Consider the following 27,920-nt stretch of genomic DNA (forward strand, 5'->3'; position numbering starts at 1 on the left):
TTCCTCCAGCCTACCAATCCCTTCTATAGCAATATCCGTCTGTGGCGTCGCTACATCGACGATATTCTCTTGCTCTGGACTGGCACAAGAGAACACCTGGGATTATTCATGGTTTGGCTAAATCAATCACAAGAACATTTACGGTTTACCAGCGAATGCAAAACCAATGACCTGCCATTCTTGGGCGTGACCATCCATGCTGAAGAAGGCAAACTGGGAACTCGCCTCTTTCGGAAAAGTACTGAACGGAATACCTTGCTGCAATATTCCAGCTACCACCCCAGAGGACTCAGGGACGGTTTGCCCTATGGGCAGTTCTTACGACTCAGGCGAAATTGCAAATGGCGCCAAGATTACTTCAAAGAAGCGGAAGTCCTGACCCAAAAGCTGCTGACACGAGGATACCCAAAAAAACTTGTCACCCGTGCACGCAAGAGAGCATGGTACTGCCATAGGGAACATCTTCTCGAACCCCAGGAAAAACAACCTCTGAAGAGAATTCCATTTGTTTCTAAATTCTCCCCTAACAGCAATTTGATAGCTAAGATAATCAAAAGAAACTGGTCCATCTTACGTCCATTTGCCCCCTTCAAGGATGAACCTTTGTTCTCCTACCAAAGAGGCAACAATCTCTCCACGCATCTAGTACGAGCCATCACCTGGCCGGAGAAAAAATCTGAAAAAAACAGCATCACTGCAGCATGGGGTCTGCCCCCGATCTTGGGACATTATAAATGCCAAAATTGCTCGGTATGCGAATTGACCGTGAACACCAAGACATTCCAGTACAACGGAAAGACCCAGATACTTAAGAGTCATACCAACTGCAAATCATCAAACGTGATTTACGCTATTGAATGTCCATGCGGCCTCCTGTACATTGGCCAAACTACACAAATGATTAAAAACAGAATCATACAGCACAAAAGCCGTATTAACTGTGAAGTGGCCAATTCACCCATGGTTCCACATTTCCTGTTATTGAACCACAAAGACACAGACTTGAAGTGGCAGGTCATTGAACAAATCGCTTTACCAACCAGAGGGGGCAACATTCATGCATTACTTAACAAAAGTGAAAGCAAATGGATTACACTCTGTGACTCAGTACATCAAGGGATGAACACTATTGATGAATGGAATAGCACCATTCTGATATGACCACTCCACTGTAAAATGTTCTCTGTCTGTGTTCCCTTTATCTACTATTAGTAACTTTATTGAATATCTATCCACCCCAAGCTTAGTTGTAATCAGGGTACTTCTGTTAATATTCATGTACCACTGTATACCAAAAATAACATCTGCCAGCTTGTAATATATTTACTGAAATGTATTTTGTCTTCCTTGTAAATACCGCCAATCAGGTCATTTGTGTTCTCCAGAAATAACTTCTGCAAGCCTGTAATATATTCTCTGAGCCAATTAGGTCATGTGTTTTTTCCAGAAATAACATCTGCATGCCTGTAATATATTCCCTGATTGTATCATGCCTTCTGTGTCACTATTGACAATCAAGTCACTTGCGCTCTTCAGTCCCACTTTGAGACTCATGATTTCATCTAGCTATCATTCCCGCAATGCCTCCCCTCCCACCATGACACTTCTATCGTGAAACTACACGATGATTGGTAATCCCCAATTTCCTCACTTGTCAATAGGCTGACAGCGCGCGCCTAATAATTTCTAAAAAAAAACCCTCACCTTGGCAACTACCTACGCGGCACGTAATGAACTTTCCTCTCCCAGCCCTCACTCGAGTAGCTAGGGACGCCGCACGTCACCCATGGCTTTCTCCAATCACGGCCCCTCTCTCAACAAGGGGCGTTCCCTGCTCCCTGAACCAACCGGCATATAGGTAATACAACCACACGGCTGATTACCATAGCAACGGACTGCTGCCATTGGATCTATCGGGTAGAGAGAAGACGGTAAGACGCTACTCTTGCTCCCCGTTTTATCTCTCGCCCTGCTTTCCACACAATTACTTATCCCCGCTTTCCGTTAACTCCGCAGATTTGCTCCTTCTTCTGGACACGCCACTCTCAACACGAAGGTAAGACGCCATGTCTCACCCATGTGGCTTTTTCAATTTGTTCCTAAAGACCCGACATTACGGGTGATACCACTGATCCCTATCTACTTCTTAGATAATTGAATTTCGTGACGCCGCAGTGGACGTTTTCACGCCACCTCACGGCCCTTGTGCCCCCCCCCCCCCGGACCATCCAAGATTCTGTTGGTAAGTAAAGGTCTTTTACCTATTATACCAGCACCTTTCCCATGTTACCGCCCAGATGAATAAAAATGGCGTAATCTCTTTTAGCGCTCCAGGACCCCGATCAAGATCTCCCCTTACCTGATTTATCTCAAGGCTACTCACTTTGGTCAGGAATTCACTGGACCTAGGTAAGCCTTTCACTCCGGTCCTTGTCCCGTATCCTGCCCCCACCCCCTTGACGTTCCCCACCACCCAGCCCCCTTACCATGAGGACTAATGCCTCGTTATTATCTCACTCCTTTACAGCACTGCACCCAGCCCTTCCCGTCCTGAAGATGATCCATAGTGATACGGATCGAAACGCCGTCGACTTCACAGCCAGACTTTAGGCGCTTCTTCAGTGGTTTTACCCAAATGAACTTTGAACCAAAACATTGAATTAATTGGAAACCATTGAATTTCACTGTATATATCTGCACTTTGCACTTTGCGCCGACCACGCTGTATATATTCTTTGTCACTTGCGCTGCCGTAGTGTCACCACTCACTGCACTCGTGCACCTTGTACATACCATTTGGGCTAATTTATTTACACAGTGCTGTAACTGTTTGTATTTACTCAATTTGCCTTTCATAACTTCTGAAAAATCATAAACTGATGCTTGTTTAGCACAATCATGAACAAAATTATTGACTCCTTATTTTTTCCTTTAGGATAATACTGTATAGATATCCTTATTAGTTATTGGTTATTGTTTTTTGAATTACACCCTTTGGGATATTGTTTTATATACAACTTTTCCTTATGGACATGCCGTTTAATGGCCGTGGCCTCTTTGGCGACAAGGCAGACCATGCACTTGAGCGCTTTAAGGACTCCAGGGCTACGGCAAGTCCTTGGGCCTCTCGGCCCTGCGCCAGCAAACGGCTGCCTTTCGCTCCTTTAGTGGCCAAGAAAGGGTCGCCCCTACACGTCCTGCCAGCCACGGGCCGCAGACTACCGTCCAGCGTGGTGACCAATCCACACCTCCCTGCAGCATCCGCCTCAAAACCCTCCTAGTCCGAGCTTTCAGGCCCATGTGACGCCAGTGGGGGGCAGGGTTCGCCATCACCACCTCCACTGGCGTACTGTCACATCGGACAAGTGGGTGCTGCAAATCGTCCGAAGGGGCTACTCCCTCCCCTTCGAGGCGACCCCTCCAGCCATGCCACCGCAGTACCACCGCGTGTCGGGGGATCACTTGAAACATCTACAAGAGGAAGTTATAGCCCTCTTGGCCAAGGGGGCCATCAAGCGCATTCCTGGGCCAGAAGTAGGGTGTGGTTTTTAATACAACTGCTTTCTTGTACCCAAGAAGGGCAAAGGGGGCCTACGCCCTATCTTGGACCTGCGGAACGTCAACGGCTTCCTCCGGAAGGAGAAGTTCAAGATGCTGACAAAGGCTCAGGTCTTAGCTGCCCTGGACCCAGGAGACTGGATGGTAGCGTTGGACTTGCAGGATGCTTATTTTCATATCCCCGCCCTGCCGGCCCACCGGCGTTACCTGCGGTTCACAGTAGACCACGAGCACTTTCAGTTTACCGTGCTCCCCTACGGCCTTACCAGCGCCCCACGGGTGTTCACGAAAGTGATGGCGGTGGTCGCAGCTCATCTGCGCAGGTTAGGGGTTTCAGTTTACAACTACCTAGACGACTGGTTGTTTAAGGCGGGCTCGCCCCAGACAGTCGTCAGCCACCTCCAAACTACGGTCGACCTCCTGCACCTGCTGGGGTACTCCATCAATGTGCCAAAGTCACACCTGTTTCCCTCTCAGAAGCTCCTCTTCATCGGAGTGGTTCTAGACTCGGCACAGTTTCGGGTTTATCCTCCCGAGCAGCGGGTTCGGGATATTCAGGCTCTGATTCCGATCTTTCAGCCGTCATCCCGAGTCTCGGTCAGGTTGACGCTGCGGCTTCTGGGGCTGATTGTCTCCTGCATCCTTCTGGTGCATCACGCCAAGTGGCGGATGCGTGCTCTGCAGTGGGACCTGAAGTTTCAGTGGGCCCAGCATCAGGGCAACTTGTCCGACCACGTCTTGATCTCGGAGGGCACTGCAAGACAGTTGGAGTGGTGGCTCACAGATCGCGATTGGGTCCGCGGCAGATCACTCTCCCTACCCCAACCGGAGCACGTAGTTGTGACGGACACGCCCCTCCAGGGCTGGAGGGGGCCACATGGGAGACGTGGAGATCAGAGGTCTCTGGTCTCCGTCGGAGTCCCGGCTCCACATCAACCTTCTGGAGCTGCGGGCGATCCGGCTTGCATTGAAGGCATTCCTCCCCTCTGTCACGGGGAGTGTAGTGCAGGTATTCACGGGCAACACCACCGCCGTGTGGTACTGCAACAAACAGGGCGGGGTTGGGTCGTGGACCCTATGCCAGGAGGCTCTGGGCCTCTGGCAGTGGCTGGAACATCAGGGCCTGACCCTGGTGGTTCAACACCTGGCAGGTTCCCTGAATGCCAGGGCGGACGAACTCAGCCGTCGGTGCATGATGGATCACGAATTGCGTCTGAACTCTGACGTGACACAAGGCCTCTTTCAGCAGTGGGGAGAGTCTTGGTTAGATCTATTCGCCACAGAAGAGAACGCGCAATGTCATCAGTTCTGCGCGTTGGAATTTCCAAGGGGGCACTCGCTCTGAGACTCTTTTCGTCGCGAGTGGAGCTGCGGTCTGTTGTATGCCTTTCCGCCTATACCACTTCTGCCCAGAGTGCTGAAGAAGATCAGACGCGACCGGGCACAAGTTATCCTTGTGGCTCCGGACTGGGCACGAAGATACTGGTATCCCGAGCTACTCAGCATGTCTGTCGATCCCCCGATTTGTCTGCGTCTTCAGGAGGACCTTCTGTCGCAGCAGCAGGGGACGGTCCTCCACCCGTACCTGTCCAGTCTCCTCCTCCATGCTTGAAGATAGAGCGGCAACAGTTGAGGCCATTTGACTTGCCTCCTGAAGTTTGTGATGTGATTCTGGCAGCCAGGTGTCCCTCCGCAAAGTCGTTATACGCCTGCAGGTGGAACAAATTTGTGGCATGGTGCACAGCAAAGGCTGTGGATCTCCTTTCTGCCCCTCTTTCTGAGGTACTCCTCGTCCTTCTTTCTCTTGCCCAGCAGGGCTTCGCTCTGGGCACTATCAAGGGTTACCTTTCTGCCCTTTCCGCCTTCTTAAGGCTACCTGATGAGCCTTCTTTGTTCAAGTCCCCGGTTGTTAATAGGTTCTTAAAGGGCACCACTCATATGTTCCCCCCTGTTCCGTTTGTGATGCCTCAGTGGGACTTGAACCTTGTACTAACTTTTCTGATGTGCGCTCCCTTTGAGCCACTTCATAACTGTCCTCTCCGTCTTCTTACCCTTAAGACTGCTTTCCTAGTTGCCAACACCTCTGCCAGGAGAGTGAGTGAGCTCCAGGCTCTTTCATCCAAGCCTCCCTTCCTTTCTGTCCATCCAGACAAGGTTGTGTTGCGGACAAGACCCTCTTTCCTGCCTAAGGTAGTCACAGCCTTCCACATCGGGCAGTCCGTCACCTTGCCCACCTTCTTTCCACCTCCGCATCCCTCTAAAGAGGAAGAGTGGCGCCACCGTCTGGATCCAAAACATGCGCTCTCTTTCTATTTGGATCGCAAATGCCAGTTCCGGGTGGATGACCAACTCTTTGTTGGTTACGTGGGCGCTAAGAAGGGACGGGCGGTGCACAAACGGACCATCTCTCTGTGGATCGTCTTGTGTATCAAGGCATGCTACTCTTTAGCTAAGAAGGAGCCTCCTGTTGGGCTGAGGGCCCATTCCACTCGGCCCACGGCGGCTACTACTGCCCTGGGCCGGGGAGTCCCCTTGCAGGACATCTGTCAGGCAGCTACGTGGGCCTCGCTGCACACGTTCGCAAGACACTACTGCCTGGACAGCCAAGTCCGGAGGGATGGCTTCTTTGGCCATTCCGTCCTCCAGGACTTTCTGGTGTGATCATTGGTTCGCAGACCCACCACCGGGGTTGGTGTTGCTGGGGTATCTATTCTAAGGTAAGGAATCTAATACTAACCTGTTTCTTGCAGATGCACAAGTTACTTACCTTCGGTAACAATATATCTGTAAGAAACAGTAGTTGGTATTAGATTCCTTACCGCCCCACCTATCCTCCCCGTTCTGCGAACTGATCTCCAGGGTTAAGGTCATCCCCTTTCAGGACCCTAGTTTCATAGCACCAGTGTTGGTTTTTATCATGTCTCTGCTTTTCTGGCGCGGAAAAGCTGTGTATAAGAACTGACATCAGCGCGCGAGGGCGGCGTCTAAGTACTCCGGCGACGTCATTCCGGCGCCAACGACACCGATGACGGACGCGGAGCCGCAGATGATGCCTACCGACGTGCAAGGGTACTGCTACGCAAAGGTTTCTGGATCCAGTCTGACGCCTGGGGATATTCTAAGGTAAGGAATCTAATACTAACTACTGTTTCTTTCAGATATATCGTTACCGAAGGTAAGTAACTTGTGCCTTAATGCCGGACTGGAGCCATATCTTCTCCCAACCATGATTCGGTTATGAATAGTATGTCTGGTTTTGCATCGGTGAGAAGGTCGTAGATGTGATGCTTGTTTTTAGAGAGGGATCGAGCATTTATTAGTAGACAGTTTAGTGTGTGGCCTTTGGTGATAGTGGGACTTTGTTTGGTAGAAGAGTAATCAGTATTGTGTGGGTTTGTAGTAGGTGTGTTTTTAGTGCTGGTATTAGCTGTATTAAGATAGCAATCGTGTAGCTGTTCTGTACCGTGTTCCTCATCCAACATGCTAAGAAGGAATTTTGATAGGTCTGCATGTGTATGTATTCGAGATGGTGTTTGATAGTGAGTTGGAGAGCTGTATTGCTTTTGTGGTGTAACATTGTTGTGAAGTAGACATGGGGAAGCAAAGTTGTGAGGTGTGGCATGTTGCTTATATTTTTTGCGTGTGTTTAAGGCAGAAGGTGTATGAGTCAGGGGAGGTGGTGCAGCATGTGGGTCATGTAGTAATGTTCTAAATTGTCCAATGGATGAGAGGCGGTTAGAAGAGAGGTGCTGTATTGCTGTATCTGTGTTAGGTGTGGTGGAAGAGTGAACGCTTGGCAGTGGAGTTTGTTCCTTTGTGTGGTTTGAAAGGTGGGTATATGTTTATATTTTGTGATGGTAAGTATTATGAGGTGTTGCGCTTTGAAGATCTTGTTGTGCTGGTGTATGTGTGATATGTTTTGCTTTTGAGGAGCAGTGAAAAAATGTGCTGATGTATATGTTTCATGCAATGGATTTGGTTGTGTAGTATTGTTTGTGAGAGGAGATTATGACGTAGAGGGGGTGGTGATGTGTTTATGAGTAGAGTGTATGTTGTGTGTAGGAGGGAATGAAGTAGAGGTGAGAGTGTTTAACTGTTTTGTTGCAAGAGTTGCAAAGTGTGGTGGTGGGCAGTGTGTGTGTGTTGGGTGTAAGTGTTATTATGGTAGAAGGGAGAGGAGGGTGTTTGTTGGACAACTGATGGAAGGATGATTATTTGTTTGTTAGTGATAAAAGGTGGTTTGTTAGGTGTAATTACAGCAGGGAGAGTGTGTCTGAATGAGTTGTAGTTATGTATGGTGTTGATTGGCGTTGTGTTAGTGATGAGTGTAATGGTTAGTGGTATAGGATAGAGTTGTGTACTGTTTGTAGGTGATGGTGGATATGTGTGGTAGTTGAGATAGTAGGGTGTGTAGATGTGGTTTCGTTGAGATTGTGGTGCATGCTGGTACATTTATCTGTGCATAGTGTTGGGCGTGGTGTACATTTGGTGTGAGTGTGTTGCTCTGTTTGTGGATGTGGATAGTGTGGGCTGGGTATTGCTAAATCAGAAAAATGGCCGCATTTCTGGACCGAGTACCGACCAGGCTTAAACAGGCAACTGGCCTTGTCCTCTCTGCCCTTAACAGGCTCAAACAGGCAATCGCCCTTGTCCTCTCTGCCCTTCACCTCGATGCCCGGGCTGAGACGCCCTAATCCTGGCCTTTTATAGCCCCAGTAATCAGGTGACCCCTTCTGCCAATAGGAACCCTAGCCCTAACAATATCCAATCACAACATTAGCCCTAAAATCTAGAACCGCTAGGAGACCAGGACCTTACAGCCAATCTTAGCCCTAGGTCAAGCACCCAATCCGTTCAAAACCCCTGATCTCTATGTCCAATAAAGGCCCTAGCCCTACCAGTAGTCCCAAAACAAGCCCATGCAACCAATGGCACAGATAGCCCTAGTCCCCATTTTCAATAGAAAGCCTAACCCTACTCTAAGTCCCACACCTAGTCCAGCAACCAATCACACCAGAAGCCCTAATCTCTATTCCAATTAAAGGTCTAACCCTAGCCCTAGTCCCACCCTACTTCCAACAGCCAATAACATAGGAAGCCCTAGTCCCTACTTTCAATAGAAATCCTAACCCTATCTCTAGTCCCAACTCTACACTGATTGAATCACAGACCCAGAAACCAATAAGAAACCTCAAATTCCCAACGAATGAGGACATTAACCCTAATCCAATAGAAACACCAGATACATTCACCGATCAGTGTACACATGTACCAACCATTAGCAGACCATATAATGTCCCAGACACCTCAGACAAGGTTTGCTGGCCAGGGAGTTGGAAGCTGCTTCTCCTGTTCAGAATCTCCTAGAACATAGACCGGCTCAATCCACACTTTGGACTTCAGCAGGTAAGGGCCTCACTAACTTGAAATCTAACAATACTGTTTGAATAAACCTTTACTCCCTCTGCTGGCCAAAAGAATGAAGTGCACAGACCCTAGTAAATTCCGTTTGAACAGCTCACAGAAGCACCCTCTGATGTAGAAAATCCCTGTTGCTGGGGGGAATGCTGGGCGCTGGTCTCACTGGCTTGTGAACACAAAATGGTGGCTGGGAGTGCACTGTTTTAACATACAGGTCTTAGCACTGAGCAAAGAAGAAATATAGAGGGAAAACCGAATTGTCACCAAAAAATGAGAGGGACAAACTACAGAGGTTGGACTGCAAATCCCACAATTCAACACACTAAATGGAGGCAATCATGAGCAGGGAAAACCACAAGTTTAAAACACAACACAGGTGATCAAATATGCAATTACAGGCAGGCTAAAACTACAATTTTTAACTGCAACAACCACAGGCAAAGACAGTAAAAGCGGAAAGTGAAAATCGTTTTTTAAACATCTTTTTGTCTTAGGAAGAGACCGCACTAGTCTGTCTCCTTACCACTTCCTGGACTTCGCTCACTGCAATCTGGGGCACAGGTAGGCTGCAACTCACAAGATGAAGGAGACTGATTTGGGGTGCACCCAGCAAGGCCTTAAGGGGACTGGGCAGGTGATAAGAGGAGGGCTCAGACTTGCCTGGTAGCTGAATACCCAATGGTCTGCTGGCCTGGGGGTGGGGGCTGGGCAGCTGCTTCTCCTGTTCAGAATCTCCTCAGAGACAGACAGGCTCAATCCACACTTTGGACTTCAGCAGGTAAGGGCCTCACTAACTTGAAATCTAACAATACTGTTTGAATAAAACATTCACCCACAGTCACTGATCTGGGTTTAATGTTAAAACATGCTTCTATAATGTCCAAAGCAAAGGGAATGATGGACGAAGTGTTGAACAGTGCAAGCACTCACCCCCAGTCAACTGATCTAGGTTTAATCCATCATCATTCTTTAGCTCACTCCGCCACCCCAGTTTAGACATGGCCATATGCAAATCAGTCTGACCCTGTCCCTCATGGGAACAGTCCAGCCCGAACTGCCAAGCCATGTCTTCCCTGCACCGGAGACGAGCATCTGGGACCGGTTTCTGGCTAATCAGCAGTCATCAGCCAGGCTAGCTTGAATCCAGTGGCAAAGTGAGCAAGGGACCCACGTCTGGTCATACCCTTCCAACTTAGGGCGAACAAAGCAAAACCAAATTGGATGATGGACCGAGTGTTGAACAATGCAAGCACGCACCCCGTAGTCAACTGATCTGGGTTTAATCCATCATCATTCTTTAATGTACAAAGCAAGCACAAGGAGATGATGGATAGAGCGCTCCAGTCACAGATCTCGGTTGAATCCATCATCGTTCTTTAGCTCACTTTGCCACCCCAGTGCAGACACAACTATATGCAAATCAGTCTTGACCCTGTGCCTCATGGAAACAGTCCAGCCCGAACTGCAAAGCCAGGTCTTCCCTGTACCGGAAATAAGCATCCTGGGACGGATTTCGGGGTAACAGCCCTCAATAGCCAGGCTAGCTTGAATCACACATTTTCAAATGCTGATCATTGGCTGGGAGCTAGCAGAGGATTATGCTAATTAGCCTTCTGACTGTTCAAGCAGGTAAAGGGTTACTTTTCTTTAGAATAAAAAAAAACTTCAGACTTGAACTAGATTTTTTAAGAAATATTAGAAATTGTTATTTAATTATATTTGTAGTTAGTCCCATTGCTTGCATACAATTTTAGGAATGTAATCCATGCTCTGGTTTCCCACATAGGATATCTAGGTGAAAAATAGCTCTTGGGTGCTAGTCACAGTAAGAGCATTGCATTTCTACATGTCTTACCTTTAACTACTGTGCATCCTGTGGTTTACAAGGCCTACATAGGGGAGTGCTAATGGTGTGGCACTGTGGGCCAAGTTGCAGCTACAGGCGAAGGAGGTGAGGCCTATTAGATTATCAGTGCTGCTGCCCCATAGACTACGGGAACCGGATGGCCCACCCGGCGGCCCTGGGGATGATATGCGGGACTGAGTAACGCGGCTGAGTACTAATGCCGCTTGACAGGCGCTGGTCTGGGTCTGTAGCGCTACCACTGGAGCTGCCGTACGCCCTACATGAACACACAGCGGGTGTCCCTATACCGGGATTGCACTGCTCTGGTACAACACAAGCGCTGCCTCTATCAAGACGCAAAGAAAAAACTCAGGGCACTGAACATTAAATATACGTTGCTGTTCCCCCCCCAAGTTAAAAGTAATCCACGACCAAAAGACATAGTTCTTTGAAACACCAGACGATGTGGAGGAATGGCTCGAAATCATGTTTCCCCCGGGGGGGGTCTGGTCCCTCTTCGCAGGCCGTTGCTGCATCTCCGAAGCCAAAATGAGTCCATATATTAAAACGCTTCAAACCAGGGCACATGGTCAAGACTGGGAACCCAACACCGAAACAGGCACTGCGAGAAGAAACACATCCTATACCCTCAAACTCATCTGAGGACATCTCGGTCCACTCTGACTCAGTCTAGTATAACATTACTCAGCAGTATTACGCCGCAAACTGCTGATAGATTTCTGGAATAGTTATTTTGTTACTAATGGGGCATACCATATATTAGTCACACTGTTGTAAATATGCAAGACTCCTCCATTAGCGATGCATATTTCTCCCCGAAATGCTGGTTCTGTGTTAAATGCTGCTACTTGGGATCCGGGCTGCGTTGAGCTTGCAACGCTCTCCCCTCACTAGGCAGCCTACAGGAATGCACCTCCCTACAGCGAAAGCAACACATACACGGTTGCTTGTTCGCACCATTGTGCATATGGTTTGGGCCAGCTTAGGTTTCGCCGCTGGCCCGAGTATTGTAGATTGTAGTTTAGAAGATCTTGTGGTTTGGCTCACCACTTAAATCGCTCTGCAGAACGCTGCGCCCCACGCGCTGAACATGCATCCACCACTAGTACAACCCAAGTACACATGCAGGATAGTTACAATGTAATAACCTGAAACGTGGGGGACTGGGGTCTACCCACAAGAGACATAGAATTCATGCTCAATTAAATAGGCAACAAGCGCACATAGTATGCCTACAGGAGTCCCACCTGACCACAGCCGAGATAGCTAAATAGCTCAAGAAATGGAGGGGCCAAGTTTTCTCCACGTCATATTCCGCCTTTGCCAGGGGTACATCGATATGGGTTAGGAGCGGGGTCCATTTCAAGGCTCTGGAACAGCGGACAGACCCTCTTGGCAGATACATACTGCTGAGAGGCACGCTAGACAGCACCCAAATAATTTTGGGTAGTATATATGCTCCTAATTTCGAGCAGGATAAATTCCTACTGAGCCTTAATCCTGCCCTAGCCTCCAGGGCTGTGTGACCATGGATACTGGGCGCAGATTATAATACTGTGATGGATCTCAACATTGACGGATCACACCCCCCTCTAGGTGAGGCTGGTTCTATAAGACAGGCTCATGGACTAAGTAGATGGGCTGAGGGATAGGAGTTAGGGGACATTTGTCGCTTGAAGTATCCTACCAGTAGAGAATACTCGTTTTTCTCCCATCCACATCAACTACACACTCGCATAGATAGGATCTTCTGTTCCAATCACATCACTGCTCAGATCACGCCTGCAGCATACCTGGGTAAGACTCTCTGACCACAACCCATTGGAAATCACTCTAGCCTGGGGCAGAATCCCCACCCCAGTCTCCAATTGGAAGCTATGGCCTCAGATGCTTGAGGATTCTGTCTTCCGGGAGGCCTTTTCCACAGGCATAACCAGTACTTTGCTCAAAACACGGGCACTGCCTCCACACCACTGGTGGAGTGGGACGCATTCAAGACGCTGGGCAGAGGAAAAGCTATCAGCACCACCGCAGGGGCATGACAGGAAACACACAACAACCTCAGGGATGTCGAAAATTCCCTAAATGACCTAGAGCAGGCAGCTGTGAGTGACCCCTCTAAGGTAGCTCTCTTGCAGAGAGCCCGAATAAAGCATGCAGAGCTACTAGAAACGCAAAGATGCATTGATTACACTGCCTACACGCACCCTAAACACGCTGAAGCTGACACGGCCAGCCCGCTCCTGGCGCGAATAATCAGATGAACCCCCCCCCCGCTTGCCCCAATACATGAGATAACTATGGTGGCCAGGGACACACTGGATACACAGGAGGGCATAAATATAGCCTTTTGCGAGTATTATCAGACACTATACTAATCACCCCCCCCCCCCATTAGACGAGGTTACCCTGGAGGCGCTCCTGATTGATGTACCATTCCCTCAACTGACCGAAGCGGCACAGGATGACCTCTCCGACCCCATCACCAGGGTAGAAATTAAAGCGGCCATCCGAGACCTACCCAGAAACAAGGCCCTTGGTCTTGATGGCCTCCCAGCCAAATTTGTTGCGACATTCTCAGACTCCCTAATGCTGCAGTTAGAGCGCCTGTACAACACTGCAATAGGTGCAGGAACACTACCCCCACTACCAGGCAGGCATTGGTGACATCCCTCCCCAAACAGGTCGATCCGCTAAGGACCTCTCGGGCTACAGACCCTTGTCCTTGCTTACGACGGAGTATAAAATACTGAGTAAAATTCTCTAAAGTCGCTTACTCCCTTATTTACATAAGTTAATCCACCTAGATCAATGCGGGTTTGTACCGGCATGTAGCACCTCACCCAACATTAGGAGATTATACCACGTCATGACAACAACCCCTCCAGACTGTTGTAACGCAGCTTGTATCACTCTAGATTTGAGGCAGGCATTTGACACACTTAGATGGGACTACATGTTTCAGATACTCTGGAGATTTGGAATACCTCCAGACTATCTCAAGTGGGTTACACTGGTGTATTCGGCCCCCAATGCGAGGGCCTGCACTAGGAGCCACATCTCCCGAGAATACCCGATTGGCAAGGTCACCCGCCACGGCTGACCGTTATCCCCGCTACTGTTCGTGCTAGCCCTGGAACCTCTGGCTGTCAAGGTGCGGCTATCCGCTTCGCAGACAGGTATACGCTTGGGGCAGGCTACACATATAATTTCTGCTTATACAGATGATATAATACTGTATGCCAGTGACCTGACTACGGATCTCACACCCATCTCAGACATTTTCACCACCTTTGCACATCTCTCAGGCCTTACAATAAATGAGAGTAAGTCCTATGCTGCTTTTTCTGTCCTGGGGAATGCCCAGAAACCATCCAACTTGGTCCGCACTCGCTTAGGGGATGCTACACACACGTTCAAATACCTAGGTATACATGTGTACAGAACCGTGCCGGACCTTATAGAGGGCAACTTGGGTAAAGCTATCAGATCACTCCGAGTTGTAAAGCTAGCAAAAGTTTAGTGTCCAGCAAAAGGTGAAAAAATGTAGAGTAACCACGCAGAAAAGGCGATTTCCGACTATATTTATCCTGAGAGACATTGTACCAGTTCTCCTACCCCGAGACTGCACCAGGCCTCTCATTCTCACCGAGACCACTCAGTCTTAGACATAAGCCCAGAGTTTCCAAAACCAGATCACTTTCACCTTTATATGACTCTTACTCTAGCTGGTTAACTTGAAGTGATATTATAGCTCATCGTTGTCTCTTAGATCTCAAAAAAGAGTTTCTTGTTTTGGATGATGTACTCACCTCTCACACGATCTACCTAAAGGTGCATCTAAACTGAGTATACTATTTGAAGCTCCACAGACTAGCTCCTCAGTGATTTTTTTTTTGTCTCTTCAGCATACAATGTCTCCAAAGCCATTGATGTAATTTCTTCCAGGTCCATTGAATCTAGTTATGGAAATATTTCAAGTAACTTTGAAAGCAGACTTATAAACGTTTATAAAAACACAAAAACGACCAGAGGAAGAGCCGCAGTTGCTCGAGTCAGATCCCATGCATTGTTTGTTATAGTTGCTGCAGTGAAAGAGATTTCCGAACATGACCTCTACTTCAGCTGATTAGGAAAATCAGCACATGGGTAAGGCAGGTAAGAAAGTATGTGGCACATTGTCCAGAACTTTTGAAATAGCAAGTTCCTCTGTATTCTTAGAGAGCTATGACCAGTCATTGCGTTATACCGCGTCCAGATTTGTAGGCAGGCTTTCGGTGGAGAATTGACATCCTCAAAGTAGTTAATGAGGGGTAAAGTAGTTTGAAATCAAGTTTTGAGTTTTGTGATGGCTGTTGCTGATCTGCAGCATATTGATGCTACCATGGCTCGTACGTCAGGTGATCTGTTATATGGTATGTAACAGTTTCTTGTAGAGTGCTTGGATTACCCAGTCACAGGCTTCCAAGCGCTAGCAGGAGTCGTGAGAGAGATAATATGCTGATTATGTAAACAAATGGGTCTTTAATTGCCTTCTGAAACTGAGCAGGTTGTCTTTAGCTCTGAAGCGAATCGGGAGAGAGTTCCAGAGCTTGGACACCAGATAAGCAAAGGACCGCTCTCCACTTCTAACCCTTTTGTTTCTGGGGGTAGCCAGAATGAAGCGGTTGTTCAATAGATCTCGTGCATTGTTATGCGGGACGATGAGATGACTAAGGATGAGTGGACCCTGGGCATTTTGTTCTTTGTGTGCAATGCAGAGTACTTTAAATGTTATTCTTTTCTTTACTGGTAGACAATGAAGGCTAGTGTACAGAAAGGAAAGGTTTAACAAAACTCTAGCTGCAGCATTTTGAATAAAATGCAATCTCCAGGTGACATAGGCAGGACTGCCGAGGCAGTGCGAGCTGACATAATCTAAACGTGACAGTATATGGCCTTGTATCACTTTTCTCCGAGTTTCTGGGGAGAGACATTTGATCGTCTTCCTAAGAGCTCTTAGAAGACTAAAGCATGTTCCTGCCAGTTAATATAATCCGCCCTATGTAATTATTTGTACATATGAATGTATTCACATGAGCCAGCACATCACAGCTACTCCTGCTACCAACTGCACCTTGATTCCAACTGACACAGGTGAATCGTTTATGCTTAACATTCTAAAGTTCTTTGTGGCATTTAGGCATCTTGGGTCACGAGTGATGTAATATTATTGCAATCTTTCTAAGACTCCTTTCTAAGTGTCTTAAACTAGTACTATAATTCTGTCCCTTAGAGCTTTTCGAGGAAAGGCCTTTCTTCCCTTAGTAGTTTACCACCCCCTAAACTAAAGTGATGTCTTACTTGCCAGGACAGTCTTAAAGCCCATCAGTTTTAGCACCAACACTGCAACAGGAACTCGACTTCGAACAGCAAATCAAAGCCAACTTCCCCCATGTCAGAATCCTGCTCTATCAACCACTAGGACCCTGAGCCAACCCCTGGTCGGAATCCTGTTCTACCGACCACCAGGACCCCAAGCCTGAGCCAACTTCACCAACAGCATCTTAGACTTGCTTCTACCACTAGCCATCACCAACATCCTCATTGGAGACCGCAACTTTCACCTACAAGACTTGCAACCTCAACTCAGCCACACTCCTCAAAAGTCTTCACTTCATTCAACAGCATAATGATTAACTCACCCACTCCTGTCACCTGGATTGACCACACATTGTCAACTGCTCAATCAACATTCCCCACCACAGAATAACCATGCCAACCCTGGCACAACATATAAGAGGCAGATTGGGCTTCCTCTCACCACAACAGCCAACCAGCACACAGGCCACCTAACCAATGATATCAACAACTTTAATGTATAGATCCCGCCTGCGTTGTCACCCTGGTCCCTCCGAAAAGAAGCAAATTCATAAGAACACAATTACAAGCCAGCTGTTACAAAGAAGAACTCAGAACGACCAAACAACACTGCGAACAACTAGAACAGAGGAGGGGGACGAGCCAAGAAGAAGCACATAAGGAAGTTTTCAAATTCAGCCAAAGATACTACTACTGTCAGGGATCAAAGGATACAAGCCAGTTTCCACGGGAATGAAGAGGACTCCCCAACACCTCCAGAAAACAGAAACAAGAATGTGATAGGGAACACAGTCCTGAAAACTGTTCCCTAAAAGTATGGGGGAAAAACCCAAGTAGTGTCCACCACTCTCCCCATACGAGGGGTTGGGTAACAGGGCAGGTGTAGTTCTGGTTGGTGTAGTCCGGGCTGTAAGAAAACAGGACATGCACTCATATACTACACACTGTTGAAAAGAGTATTCTATCAAAACATTGACATGCGTTGTTATACCACAAAGGTCACTTACCCCAGTGATGTCCACAAGTTGTCTTAAGGTGAGCTTTTGCTGAAGAATAAGGCCTGAGGAATATGAAACCGGGCCGGAGAGAGCAGAACTCTTGAAAGGACACACACTCACCATACACACCAGAAAATATAAGAAATGGGGAAGGACTGGCTCACTGGTTAGAGCAGGCAGACCCTGAAGCAGAGGTCAGACCCGGGACCAGGGTTCAATTCCCGGCTCGGCAGGGTCTTGAGCTCAAATGTCCACGGACTCGATAATTCTCGCTTCGGTGCCTGACCTAATCATGGGTTCACACTCTGCAACTCTGGGCAATAGCTTGCTTAATCTCCACAACGGCCCCCCGCGGCGGGATGCCTGGCTTTCACCTTGGGGATGCCCTGTAGGGGCTAGCTCACAGGGAAAAAGCCAGGACTGGTTCCCAATGCAAGCGCCGAGATGCCCAAGGGTAAGTCGAGCGCTATATAAGACCTCACAAAAAAAAAAAAAAAAAAAAAACTTGAGGTGCCCTGGCCGGCTCTCACGGGGGCGCAAAGAGCGGAGCAGCGACACTCTCAAGAGGAGATCAACCCGGCCCGGGAAGCTATTCCGAGCGGAGCGCTCTCTCTCAGCAGGAGAAAGGAATGAATAAGCCCAAACAGTTTGTCAGAGAACAGGGGCTCCGTACAGTAAAAGGGACGTTTAGGAAACACTGCCAGGAAGAGCGTCCTCCACGCTCTTGGTAAGGAGATACAAGGCTCGATTCTCAGGCAGGGGAAAAGTGCCCTCCAAAAGGTATTGAGATTGCAGGGCGGGGCACCTGAGACCGACCGGCACAGAGTGACGATCACCGGAAAGAAGGAACTTGAAAGATGCGGGGTGGTATTCGGAAGAATGGCAGAGCACTACCGAGAGGAGTTAATGTGCAGAAACAGAGAGACGCCAGGACTAAAACAGCCACTGCCGAGGAAGGGAATCTCTCGTAACCAGGAAGTAGGAAGGGGGCGTGGTACCGGAACAGTAAGCCAAGCAATGGCTATGTTCCGACGCGCCTCTTTACGTGCACAAGGGAGCGTCTACACTTCTTTGGCTGCCGAGGTAGTTCTGCCATAGGGATCGTGGGTAAAGACATAAGGGGAACCTGAGGTTAAGAGCGCATGTCAAGGACTTCCAGTGCGCCCAAGCCTCGAATTCCTAACTACCAGCAAATCTGGGAAAGCAAGAGGTTGTCCCTAACTGAATGCATTAACAGCAGTTTGAATAATAGCAAGGACATTTTTGTAATAATAAAAGACTTCACCACACCAGCAACAACCTCCTGCAATGTAACCCCAACCCAAGAATTGTGCAACAATCTCTCAGATTTTTCTGCAGCAAAATCCTAATCATGTTCTGCAACTTAAACCCACAACCAGGCCCATCAAACTTGCAATATTTGTCTGATAATCCGACAAAGGCAACAACCTGCCCTAATGGAATATTATCACCATTGAGGAAACAACAGAAATCTTGAAGACCATCCACTCCGGGGGCACTGTCAGACTCTTGTTCCCACAATGCTTTCAACAAATGCTCATCCCCCATCGGCAAAGTACTCACCGCCACTCCCAATACCTCCATACACACAACTGCTTTCCTGAAAGCATGCATCCATCAAACCCTCCTGAAGAAGCCCTCCATAGACCTTACCAAGCTTGCAAACTGCAGTCTAATCTCCTTCCAACCATACCCATCCAAGATCTGTAGTGTAGTGTAGTTCCTATATTCCCAATTGGCTCTGCGCATTGGAATAATATATCCTATAGATTAGACGTAGGACTGAGGCCGACTAGGTCTCTATCAAATATATTAGACTTTATTGTGAGTGCCAGCTAGCTCAGAGGTCACTAGAAACTTTCTCTAATAAACAAGAAGGGATTTGTTTCTGACAACCGCATAAACATGACAACTTTGTTTCCCAAGAATAAGAAATGTATCTCTAGAGTCGTGGAAACAATAGAAAGTTATTTCACTCAGTCAATCGTGCATTCTTCGTTTCACCATAGATGCAGAGAAATAGAGAGACAGGCGTTTTCAATAAAAAGTATTTATTGAACAGTGTTCTGTGTTATGCAGGAGAAATGAACTGCTACAATCATAATACTGGTTGCAAAGTACAATGCGTACAGTATGAAGAGTATTATAAAATAATACTGTAAATGTATGATATGGTTTCTAAGCCATAAAATACATACATTAATAAATAAAGACTAAAATTACTCAACTGGTGCTTCTAAAATACGCCTACCCCGGTGTACCTAACCTAGGTCTAGTACAAGGGAAGAAGTAAGTGAGGTGTAGCTTAGTTTCAGTATTCTTTGCCAAGAATCTATCCAAGAATTCTCTAAGGGTCTAATGAGCTCCGTACCTTGGTTTCAGAATGAAGGAGGTCTGGTTTCTCTCTCTCAGGACTCGATTTCCCAACAACCTGCAAGGGTAGCTTGGAAACACTGGAGCTGGATTTCTCGGCAAGAGAAAAGACAGCGTCTTTCTCAGTGAGTCTGCTGGAGGGTCGGGTTCCTTCAGCACTTGCTTCGGCGAGCTGTGTCGTGTATGTAGATAGTCGAACTGCTCCAAACCGCTGTGTGTTTGCCTGGGCAAGTGTGGGCATATTTTTACCTTGAAGGTGCCTAGTTTGACGTAAGGTTGGACATAATAATGTCATCAAAGACTCCGTTCTTTGAAAACTCCATGAGTTCTTGGATAAATCACTGTTCAAGCAAGAGGAAGTCCCTGACTTATCGAAGGCGGGTTTTTCCAAGAAATCGTTGTGGATTTTCGGAACTAGTGGAAGTAGCCATGCTGTATTTAGACTGCATAACTAAGTCTAAATATGGTTATGATTTCTATGCCTATATAAGGATAAGGATAAGACCTTATTCATCATCTACATGACCCTGCTGGCATCTGTGTACACAGCATCGACTTACTCACCACCCTTAAGACCCACAACTGATACTGTCCCATTTGGACACATCACCTATCAACAGGAACAACTTCAACTTGTGTATGGCCAAAGTGGCCTCCTGGATGAAGTCCAACTGCCTCAAGCGGAACGTGGACAAAACCGAAGTGGTGATTTTTGGAAAAGATTCCTCATCATGAGACTCTGCCTGGTGGCCTTCGGACCTCACACCCACCGCCAGCACCCAAGCAAGGAACATCGAAATCATTATCGACAACAAGCTGGACATGTCCGCCCAGGTCAATGGAGTTGCGACGTCCTGCTTCCACACCCTGATGATTCTGAATATGATATTCAAGTGGCTACCCAATAGCACCATGAAAACCATCACCCAAACCCTCATCACAAGCAGACTGAGTAATGGGAGCACGCCTCAAATAAAGTGTCAAGACTCTGGCGTCCCAAAACATGAGCAGTGAAACAATAAAAGAGAAGAGCGAGGTTTGGGGAAGCGAGGCCTATGCCCACCACATCACAATAATAATTATTGGATTGCGGTGTGACAGATAAATGAACAGCACAAAGTTTTTGTGTGTCTTCCACCGTACTGCATTTCACACAACATAACTGGCATTTCGCACGGTGATAATGCACGTTACTGACATCTATAATTAGTTGATGGGCTGTACCCCTAAACACACACCCTCTTTTCATGCTGTTGTATGGCGTTTTAGGATCCGAGCGAAATTTACTGATTCATGCCCTTATATAGGTACAATTCACATTGCCCTAATATAGGCATAGAAATCATACTGTGACGGGGTGGGTCGCTCTCCCGAGGCACAAGAAGAGATACAAGAATGGTGGTCAGCGGTCCCACTCTCACCGACTTCTGTCCTCTCTCAGCAGCACCCTACTCCTTACCAACACGAGGAATGGTCCACAGATACTCGGCCACTATGGAGTCATGAAGACTAACAGGAACAAAGGCTCCTTTCATTTTGGATTCCAGCAAGACTAAACTCCTCCCCCAGATGACGTCAGATCGCAGGACCAGTCAAAGGAAGGAGGATCCCGGAAGAAGACGGACGGCGTTTCCCCGGAGGAGGAAGGCGATCGAGAGTGGAGGAGAAGAGCGAGATCAGACATCCAGGAGGGAGAAGCAGACGAGACGTACGGGCGGCGGAGTACCACCGACGTCGACGACAAGCCAGGAGGCCAGCGAGACCACGAGCCACCCTGCTACGTTCCCACGTGAGGGGCGTGGCTGGAACAGGTACAGGGCAGAGTAGCGGGTTGAGTGGGAAGACTGAGCCATCCTGCTGTATGAAAAGCCTGCCTGAAACCAGTGTATAGCTGTACATAGTGTCTGTATAGTCTGAATACCCCAACTCTCATCACGAGCACCTGAGCACAAATCGCCGTACTCATGTGGACACTTGAGCACTCTGTTCCCTTCACTCCCGGCCCCTCGTACTTTAAGGACGACCGTCCTAATCCTTGTGTTTGTTTTTGTTGTTGTTTACTTTATGGTACCGAAGATAGAGGGTGACCCTGAATCTACTGAGGGCCTATATTCTGCGACAATACCTGCAGTCCCTACACTCTGGATTCCCTAAGGAGTACCATAAAGGACCCGACGGCGTTCGCCAGAGAAAGCCTTACAAGCCGGCAAAGAAAAGTGTTCATGAAAATAAAACCTTACCTTAAACGCACCAGTAATATCTCTGCCTCAGTCACTGTTACCCCGCCACACATACCCATATTTAGACATAGCCCATGGCTACTTCCACCCGTTCCAAAAAGCCACAATGATTTCTTGGAATAGTCGGCTTAAGCAGTCAGGTACATCCCCTTGCTTGAATATTGATTTGTTCAAGAACTCATGGAGTTTTCAAAGAACTACCATTCCCTTTTGGTTCTTTGATGACGTTATTATGCTAGACTACGTCAAACTAGACACCTTCCAGGTATAAATATGCCTACACTTGCCCTATCAAACACACGGTGGTTCGGAGCAGCTCGACTATCTACTTGCCCGACGCAGCTCGCTACAGCAAGTGCCGAAGAAATCCGACCCTCCAGCTGACGCACTAATCGAGAAGCTGTCCTTTCTCTCGCTGAGAATCCAACTCCAGTGTTTCCAAGCTCCCCTTGCGGGGTGTTGGGAAATCGAGTTCCGAGACAGAGATACCAGACCTCCTTCATTCTAAAACCAAGGTATCAAGCTAATTAGACCCTATGAGAAATCTTGGATAGATTCTTGGCAAAGAAAAGCTAAACCTATGCTACATGTCACTTACTTCTTCCCTGGTACTAGACTTGGGTTAGGTACATTGGGGTAGGCGTATTTTAGAAACACCAGTTGAGTACTTTTAGCCTTTGTTATTTATGTATGTATTTATCTATGGTTTAAAAATCAGACAATGTATTATTTTATAATACTTTTCTCGCTGTATGCATTATACTTTACAGCTTGTCTTACGATTGTAGCAGTTCACTTTACTTGCATGAGAAAGAAGACTGTTTAATAAATCCTTTTTATTGAAAACTCCCATCTCTCTATTTCTCTGCCCCTCTGATGAAACTAAGCATGCACGATTGACTGAGTAAAATATCTATCTATGTTTCCACGACTCTGAAGATACGTTTTATTCTTGAGAAACAAAGTTGTCATGCTTATGCGGTTGTCAGAAACTAATCCCTTCTTGTTTATTCAAGAAAATTTCTAGTGACCTCTGAGCTAGCTGGCACTCACAATTAAGTCTAATATATTCGATAGAGACCTGGTCGACCCAAGTCTTGCATCAAATCTATAGGATATATTATTCTCATGCACAGAGCCTATCGGGAATATAGGAACTACACTACAATGCTGATTTACCCCCTCCAACCCCATCGTCCTAGCACTTTTCTCATGGCTTTTAGTTCTGTTGCATGGCTGAAAGCTGTGCTGCATTATAGCGCAGTGATAAAAGAGCTATGACGCGCCCTGCACTAGCCGAGTAATACCACTTCAAGAGAAAAAAATACCACACTAGCACAGCGTGTGGAAATATAAAACATGTTCTTTTCAATAGGGCTTGCAAAGTTCATATTTGAAAGTCTCTCGCGGTCAGACTTGCCTATAGAACAATCAGGTAGTACCCGAAGAGCTGGTCTGACAAATCAATATCTGTTTTTTTCGTTGTTTGAGCTGATTTTATGGTCTGATGGCCCGTTTTTCTTTTACTATTTATTTCCCTGATATTACAATACCCATTGCCTGCAGCTAGCACATATACATAGTCTCCCATATCTTGCTAAACACCTAAACTGCTTCTCCTCAAGAGTTTAAATTAAAACTACTAATCACTCACCACTTTTCCCAGTCACTAAACACAGTGTCACTATCACTACCCATTACACTTGTATATCACTCACAGTCTAATCTTTGCTACTATCTCACTTACCATTTGCTTAGAGGTTTCTGAGCCAACAAATTAACAGAAACAGCCTCGCCAGGATCTTTCTCGTCTTGGGGCCTGGGAATGAGCCAAGCCTTCAAAATGTTTGCTGTGTAAATCATGCCTCAAACCTACTTCAGAATATGACAGTCTTTTCACAATTCAAAAAAGTGTATTGACACGTGGAAGCTTTAACATTACTATGCCACATTATAGCACTACACTGAGAAGACGTATTAAAGTGTTGTTTTAAAACCTGAACCATTAATGAACTAAGAGGGAAGACAGTTGTCCTGTAAACCATGTATTTAGCCCAGATTATTATACAGCAACATTATAGTCTAATAAATCAAGCACAATAGGTTACAACTGGTATTCTGAACTCACTCATTTAACTGCTTTCTTAACTGATAATGAAGAAAAAGGAGTTCTTCATTTGCTTAGATCACACAATTTAAGCAAGAGAGCCTTGATTTATCCAGGTTTTCTGGTATCACTTTGTACAAAAAGCCACTAAATGGATAGCCATTGGTCTCTCCTTTTTTACGTTAATACTTGGTTTTTACCTGTGTGCATTTTGCTGCAGCCTAAACAATTTGGACCACTTTACACACATTCATTTTTTGGGCACAAGTAGATTAAGTGATTTGCCAAGAATCACAGGATATTAAGCTGACCCCAATACTCGAACCTGATCCCCCAGTTTCAAAGTCAGCAGCTGTGGCTGGCACGTCACTTCCTGGGTAGAGGTAGGGTGGCAGGCAGAAGCCCAAAGAGCTTGGCTCGATAAGGGCTTGAGGTTCCAACAGGACCTCGAGCTGAGCCAGACTTTAGGCTCAAGCTGGTCTTGAGCTTTCAGTGGCTCGCCCACATCTACAATCACTGCCCATCAAACTCCCAATAGTTTCACTGTCACTATCAGAAGCAATCATACTCTCACATCAGTCACCACAGTCACGCCATCCCTACTATCACACTCTCCCCTGCACCCTGTCATATCACTCACCAGAGTACCACAGTTGCTATCCATCACAGTCTTAGGTGACTCGTCAACTTCTCCATCACTGCCAGTCCCTCTCATCATTGCTGTCCATCATGTTATCATCAACGCTACCAAACACACTTGTCACTCGTCACAACTGCACCACTGCCCATCACCCTCTCACATCATTCACCCCCTGATATCTCTCATCACAATCTCATTGTTGCTAGAATCACATTAACATTATATTGTAGTTGCATTTGTGTAGTGCTTCATGTCCCTGACAAAGCATCAAATTGCATATGCTAATGGGTAATATGTAATTTCGTGGGAGCGCTATGAATGAAAGAGTGTGTCTTGTCATGGGAACTGTATGCATAAAGGTTTGAGGCTGTGCATGAGACCAAGTTGGGCTCTTATCCTGGTTTGACTCTGTACTTGTGCAGGAATTTGAATCAAAAAGGATTGAGAAATAGGACCCTTGTGCAGTTGATGCGAGTATTGTAACATTTATATAGAGATTACATCGCCTATGTTCAGCAGTGAAGCACTTGCCTACATGAGTGGTAAGCTGCACTATGTAGGGTGTGTTGTTTCCTGCCAGCCTAGGAACCCGCCAGTAAGTACGCCACAGATGAAGAGTAATTCTACATGTCTTAATTCTGCTGCGTGCAAGTCAAAACTCAACAGTCTAAGCCTGCCTTCAACACATCCCTCTAACACTTACGTCACAGGTCAACAGTATACAGTGGGAACTAGAAGAGTTCCATTGTTTTTTCATCACATGACACTACATCTCCTGTTTTGTTAAATATAAAGTCACAACTTTCAAAAATTGCCCATCTTTTTGATTGGCTCCTGTACCTATCCTTTGTAAATGGTGGCTTTTCATTGGTCATTGTGCTTAGTTTACCCTCGTTAATGTACCACCTTTTCTCTTCTTGTAACCTCCCATTAGGACACTCATTCCTACATGTTGTTAATCGATAGGCTTTAATTACAGTCTCTGAGCACTAGTTTCTTGAATCGCTTCTCACGCAGGACACAGTCTCCCACAGCGCAAATTCGCACATTTTTTTTCTTCATTTATACAGCACGTCTCGGCAACAATAATGGCTGCTGTGATTTCTTTTGTTAATAGCTGGCCAAACGCAGCCGCATGCCTTTCTTTTTCTGTTTATTTCAGGGTTTTTTTAAACTGCAGCACCCGCGCTTTACCTTTCAACATCATAAGCTAAAGCGAGGGTGCCGCGATTCCTTTAATAAAAAACAAAGAACACAAATTAGCAATTTTTCCTATTTGTTTACTTTTGAAGCAACCGCGACACCCTCACTTTAGCTTGAGGTGTTCAAAGCTAAAACACGGGTGCCGACATTGTAACAAAAGTAAATAGCAAAAAAGCCCCCGGCCGCCATTTTTTATATTTGTTTACTTTTGTTACAATCGCAACCCCCCAGCTTTAGCTTTTAACACTTTAAGCTAAAGCGGGGTGCCGCGATTGCTTCAAAAGTAAAGAAATAGAAAAAAAGTCAACTGTAAATGACAATGCCTTTTCTTTGTGTTTACAAAACCTGCAAGCAGTGTTTACGCATCGCTTGCAGGTTTTGTTAACCCATAAATTAAAGGCATTCTCATTTGCAATGCCAGTAGCTCAAACTCTCGCAAATGCGAGACCTATTGCATTGCAAATATTTGTTCTCTATGCTTTAGCCTTCGACTAGTTATGCCTATGCATGCATTATTCTTTCATTTCTCCTGTTTTTTTAAAACTGGTGCAAGGGGTAGTTGTAAAACTTACATTTTTAAGTTTCTCATACTTGCGTAAGCTGTTGTAATGTTTTCAAAACTAGTCTAGATGAAAGAAAATGCCTTCATAAGGGCATAGTGTTGGGTAGTAAGTACGGTTTGATCTAGAAGAGAGTTTTATCTTGCAGGCAGAAATATTCAACGTTCATGTCCTACCTTTATGAATTCAGCAAAGATCCCTATGACGGGGAGCCAATATTACATGTAAACATCTTTCCAGTGATCCAGTTACATTACCAGCACCCACCATCCATCACTGGCTCAGCCTTCTCTCTTAACAGCATGCTTTTCACTTTGAGAACTAAAGGATGTGAAGCAAGCATTGCACTCGTGGAAGCGATTAGTGACAATTTGGTACCTTTACAGAAGGTGTTAGTAATTCGCAAACTGTGCTATTGGTAGGATGCTGTAAATATCATACTAAAGCGAATAATCTTAGTATCGAGACCATATATTGTATTATTGTATTTCTCTTTCATTTGTCTCTTGTAGGTATAAGCACAAGCTGAAACAGAAGACGCTGTCCCTCTGGTCCTGGGTCAGTCAGCCAAAAGAAACCAGGAAATTCACCAATCCTTTCTTTGAGGCCAATGGTCTGGTGATCTGGCCCTCAGTGGCCCCTCAGAGCCTGCAGCTTTGGGAAGGTAAGCTCGGTTTACCTGCTTTTCAGTTTTACACTGCCTGTCTGTGCAGATGGTGTATATCCCTCTGTGGCGCTTGCCAGATGTGATACATTAGGGAATCTACTTGCAGATATATCTGGCCACTGTCTCGTTAAATGAAGGGGTGAGACCTCCTGCAAAGAGAATTCTTTGCACATTTATGTTAACCTCCCATGTCTTAAAATGATGGGCATGAAGATCTTCTCTGTTAAACAACTTCTTTTCATTTCTAGATGACGTATCGAATTGAAATTTTCATGCCAACTCCATTGAGTATGTAATATTATGTTCAACTAACAACAACCATGCAATATGATTGTATGTTACTTTATTGCATGGAAGCCACAGGAAATTGAATAACGATAGCATCAGTGTGTAGCTTCATAAGTTAGTTGAGGAGAGGCCACGGTGTTATCTTGATCTTCAACTTCGAGGAAAAATGCACCTTTAAAGTTGAAGGTAGGAAAGTGACTTTAACCCCTTGCATGCTGCCGCGATTCTGCGCTTGTGCGGCAAAATCGCGAGTGGGCGGGTTTATGACGGCTCTCAGCCGTCATCAGCACACGAGCGCATGACGGATGGGGGCCGTCATCAGCATGCAAGGGGTTAAATGAGATTTTTTGCTGGTCTGCAATAGCTTTCCTGCCCAGAAACACGCCCCCAGACAGATGAAGGGCGATGGATAAACCTTGTAAAAGGTTTAAATGAGAGCACATTGAATATTTTAAATCTGTCTCAAACCAACTGGCAGTGGTGATCCGTTTAGTAGGCTTGGTGTCGCTGACCTTCTCAGCAAGAGTTGTCAACGGAAGAGGTGGTTGGCACTGCTCATCTTGGGTATTCGGGAGTGTGGGGGGCTGCAGCACTGGATCTTTTTACTTCAAGGCCA

General features: G+C 46.5%; 1 protein-coding gene across 1 annotated transcript in view; it reads left to right on the forward strand.

Annotated features, from left to right (window-relative positions):
- MTMR9 (myotubularin related protein 9) overlaps positions 1–27,920 on the forward strand; it is a 366,570-nt gene that overhangs the window by 325,489 nt on the left and 13,161 nt on the right. The window contains exon 9 of the mRNA XM_086926182.1: positions 26,862–27,013. Within this exon, the coding sequence (XP_086782308.1) occupies positions 26,862–27,013 (152 nt within the window). The remainder of the gene's footprint in view (positions 1–26,861; positions 27,014–27,920) is intronic.

The sequence above is a fragment of the Lissotriton vulgaris genome, chromosome 6 (assembly GCF_964263255.1).
Source record: "Lissotriton vulgaris chromosome 6, aLisVul1.2, whole genome shotgun sequence".
Classification (NCBI taxonomy): Eukaryota; Metazoa; Chordata; class Amphibia; order Caudata; family Salamandridae; genus Lissotriton; species Lissotriton vulgaris.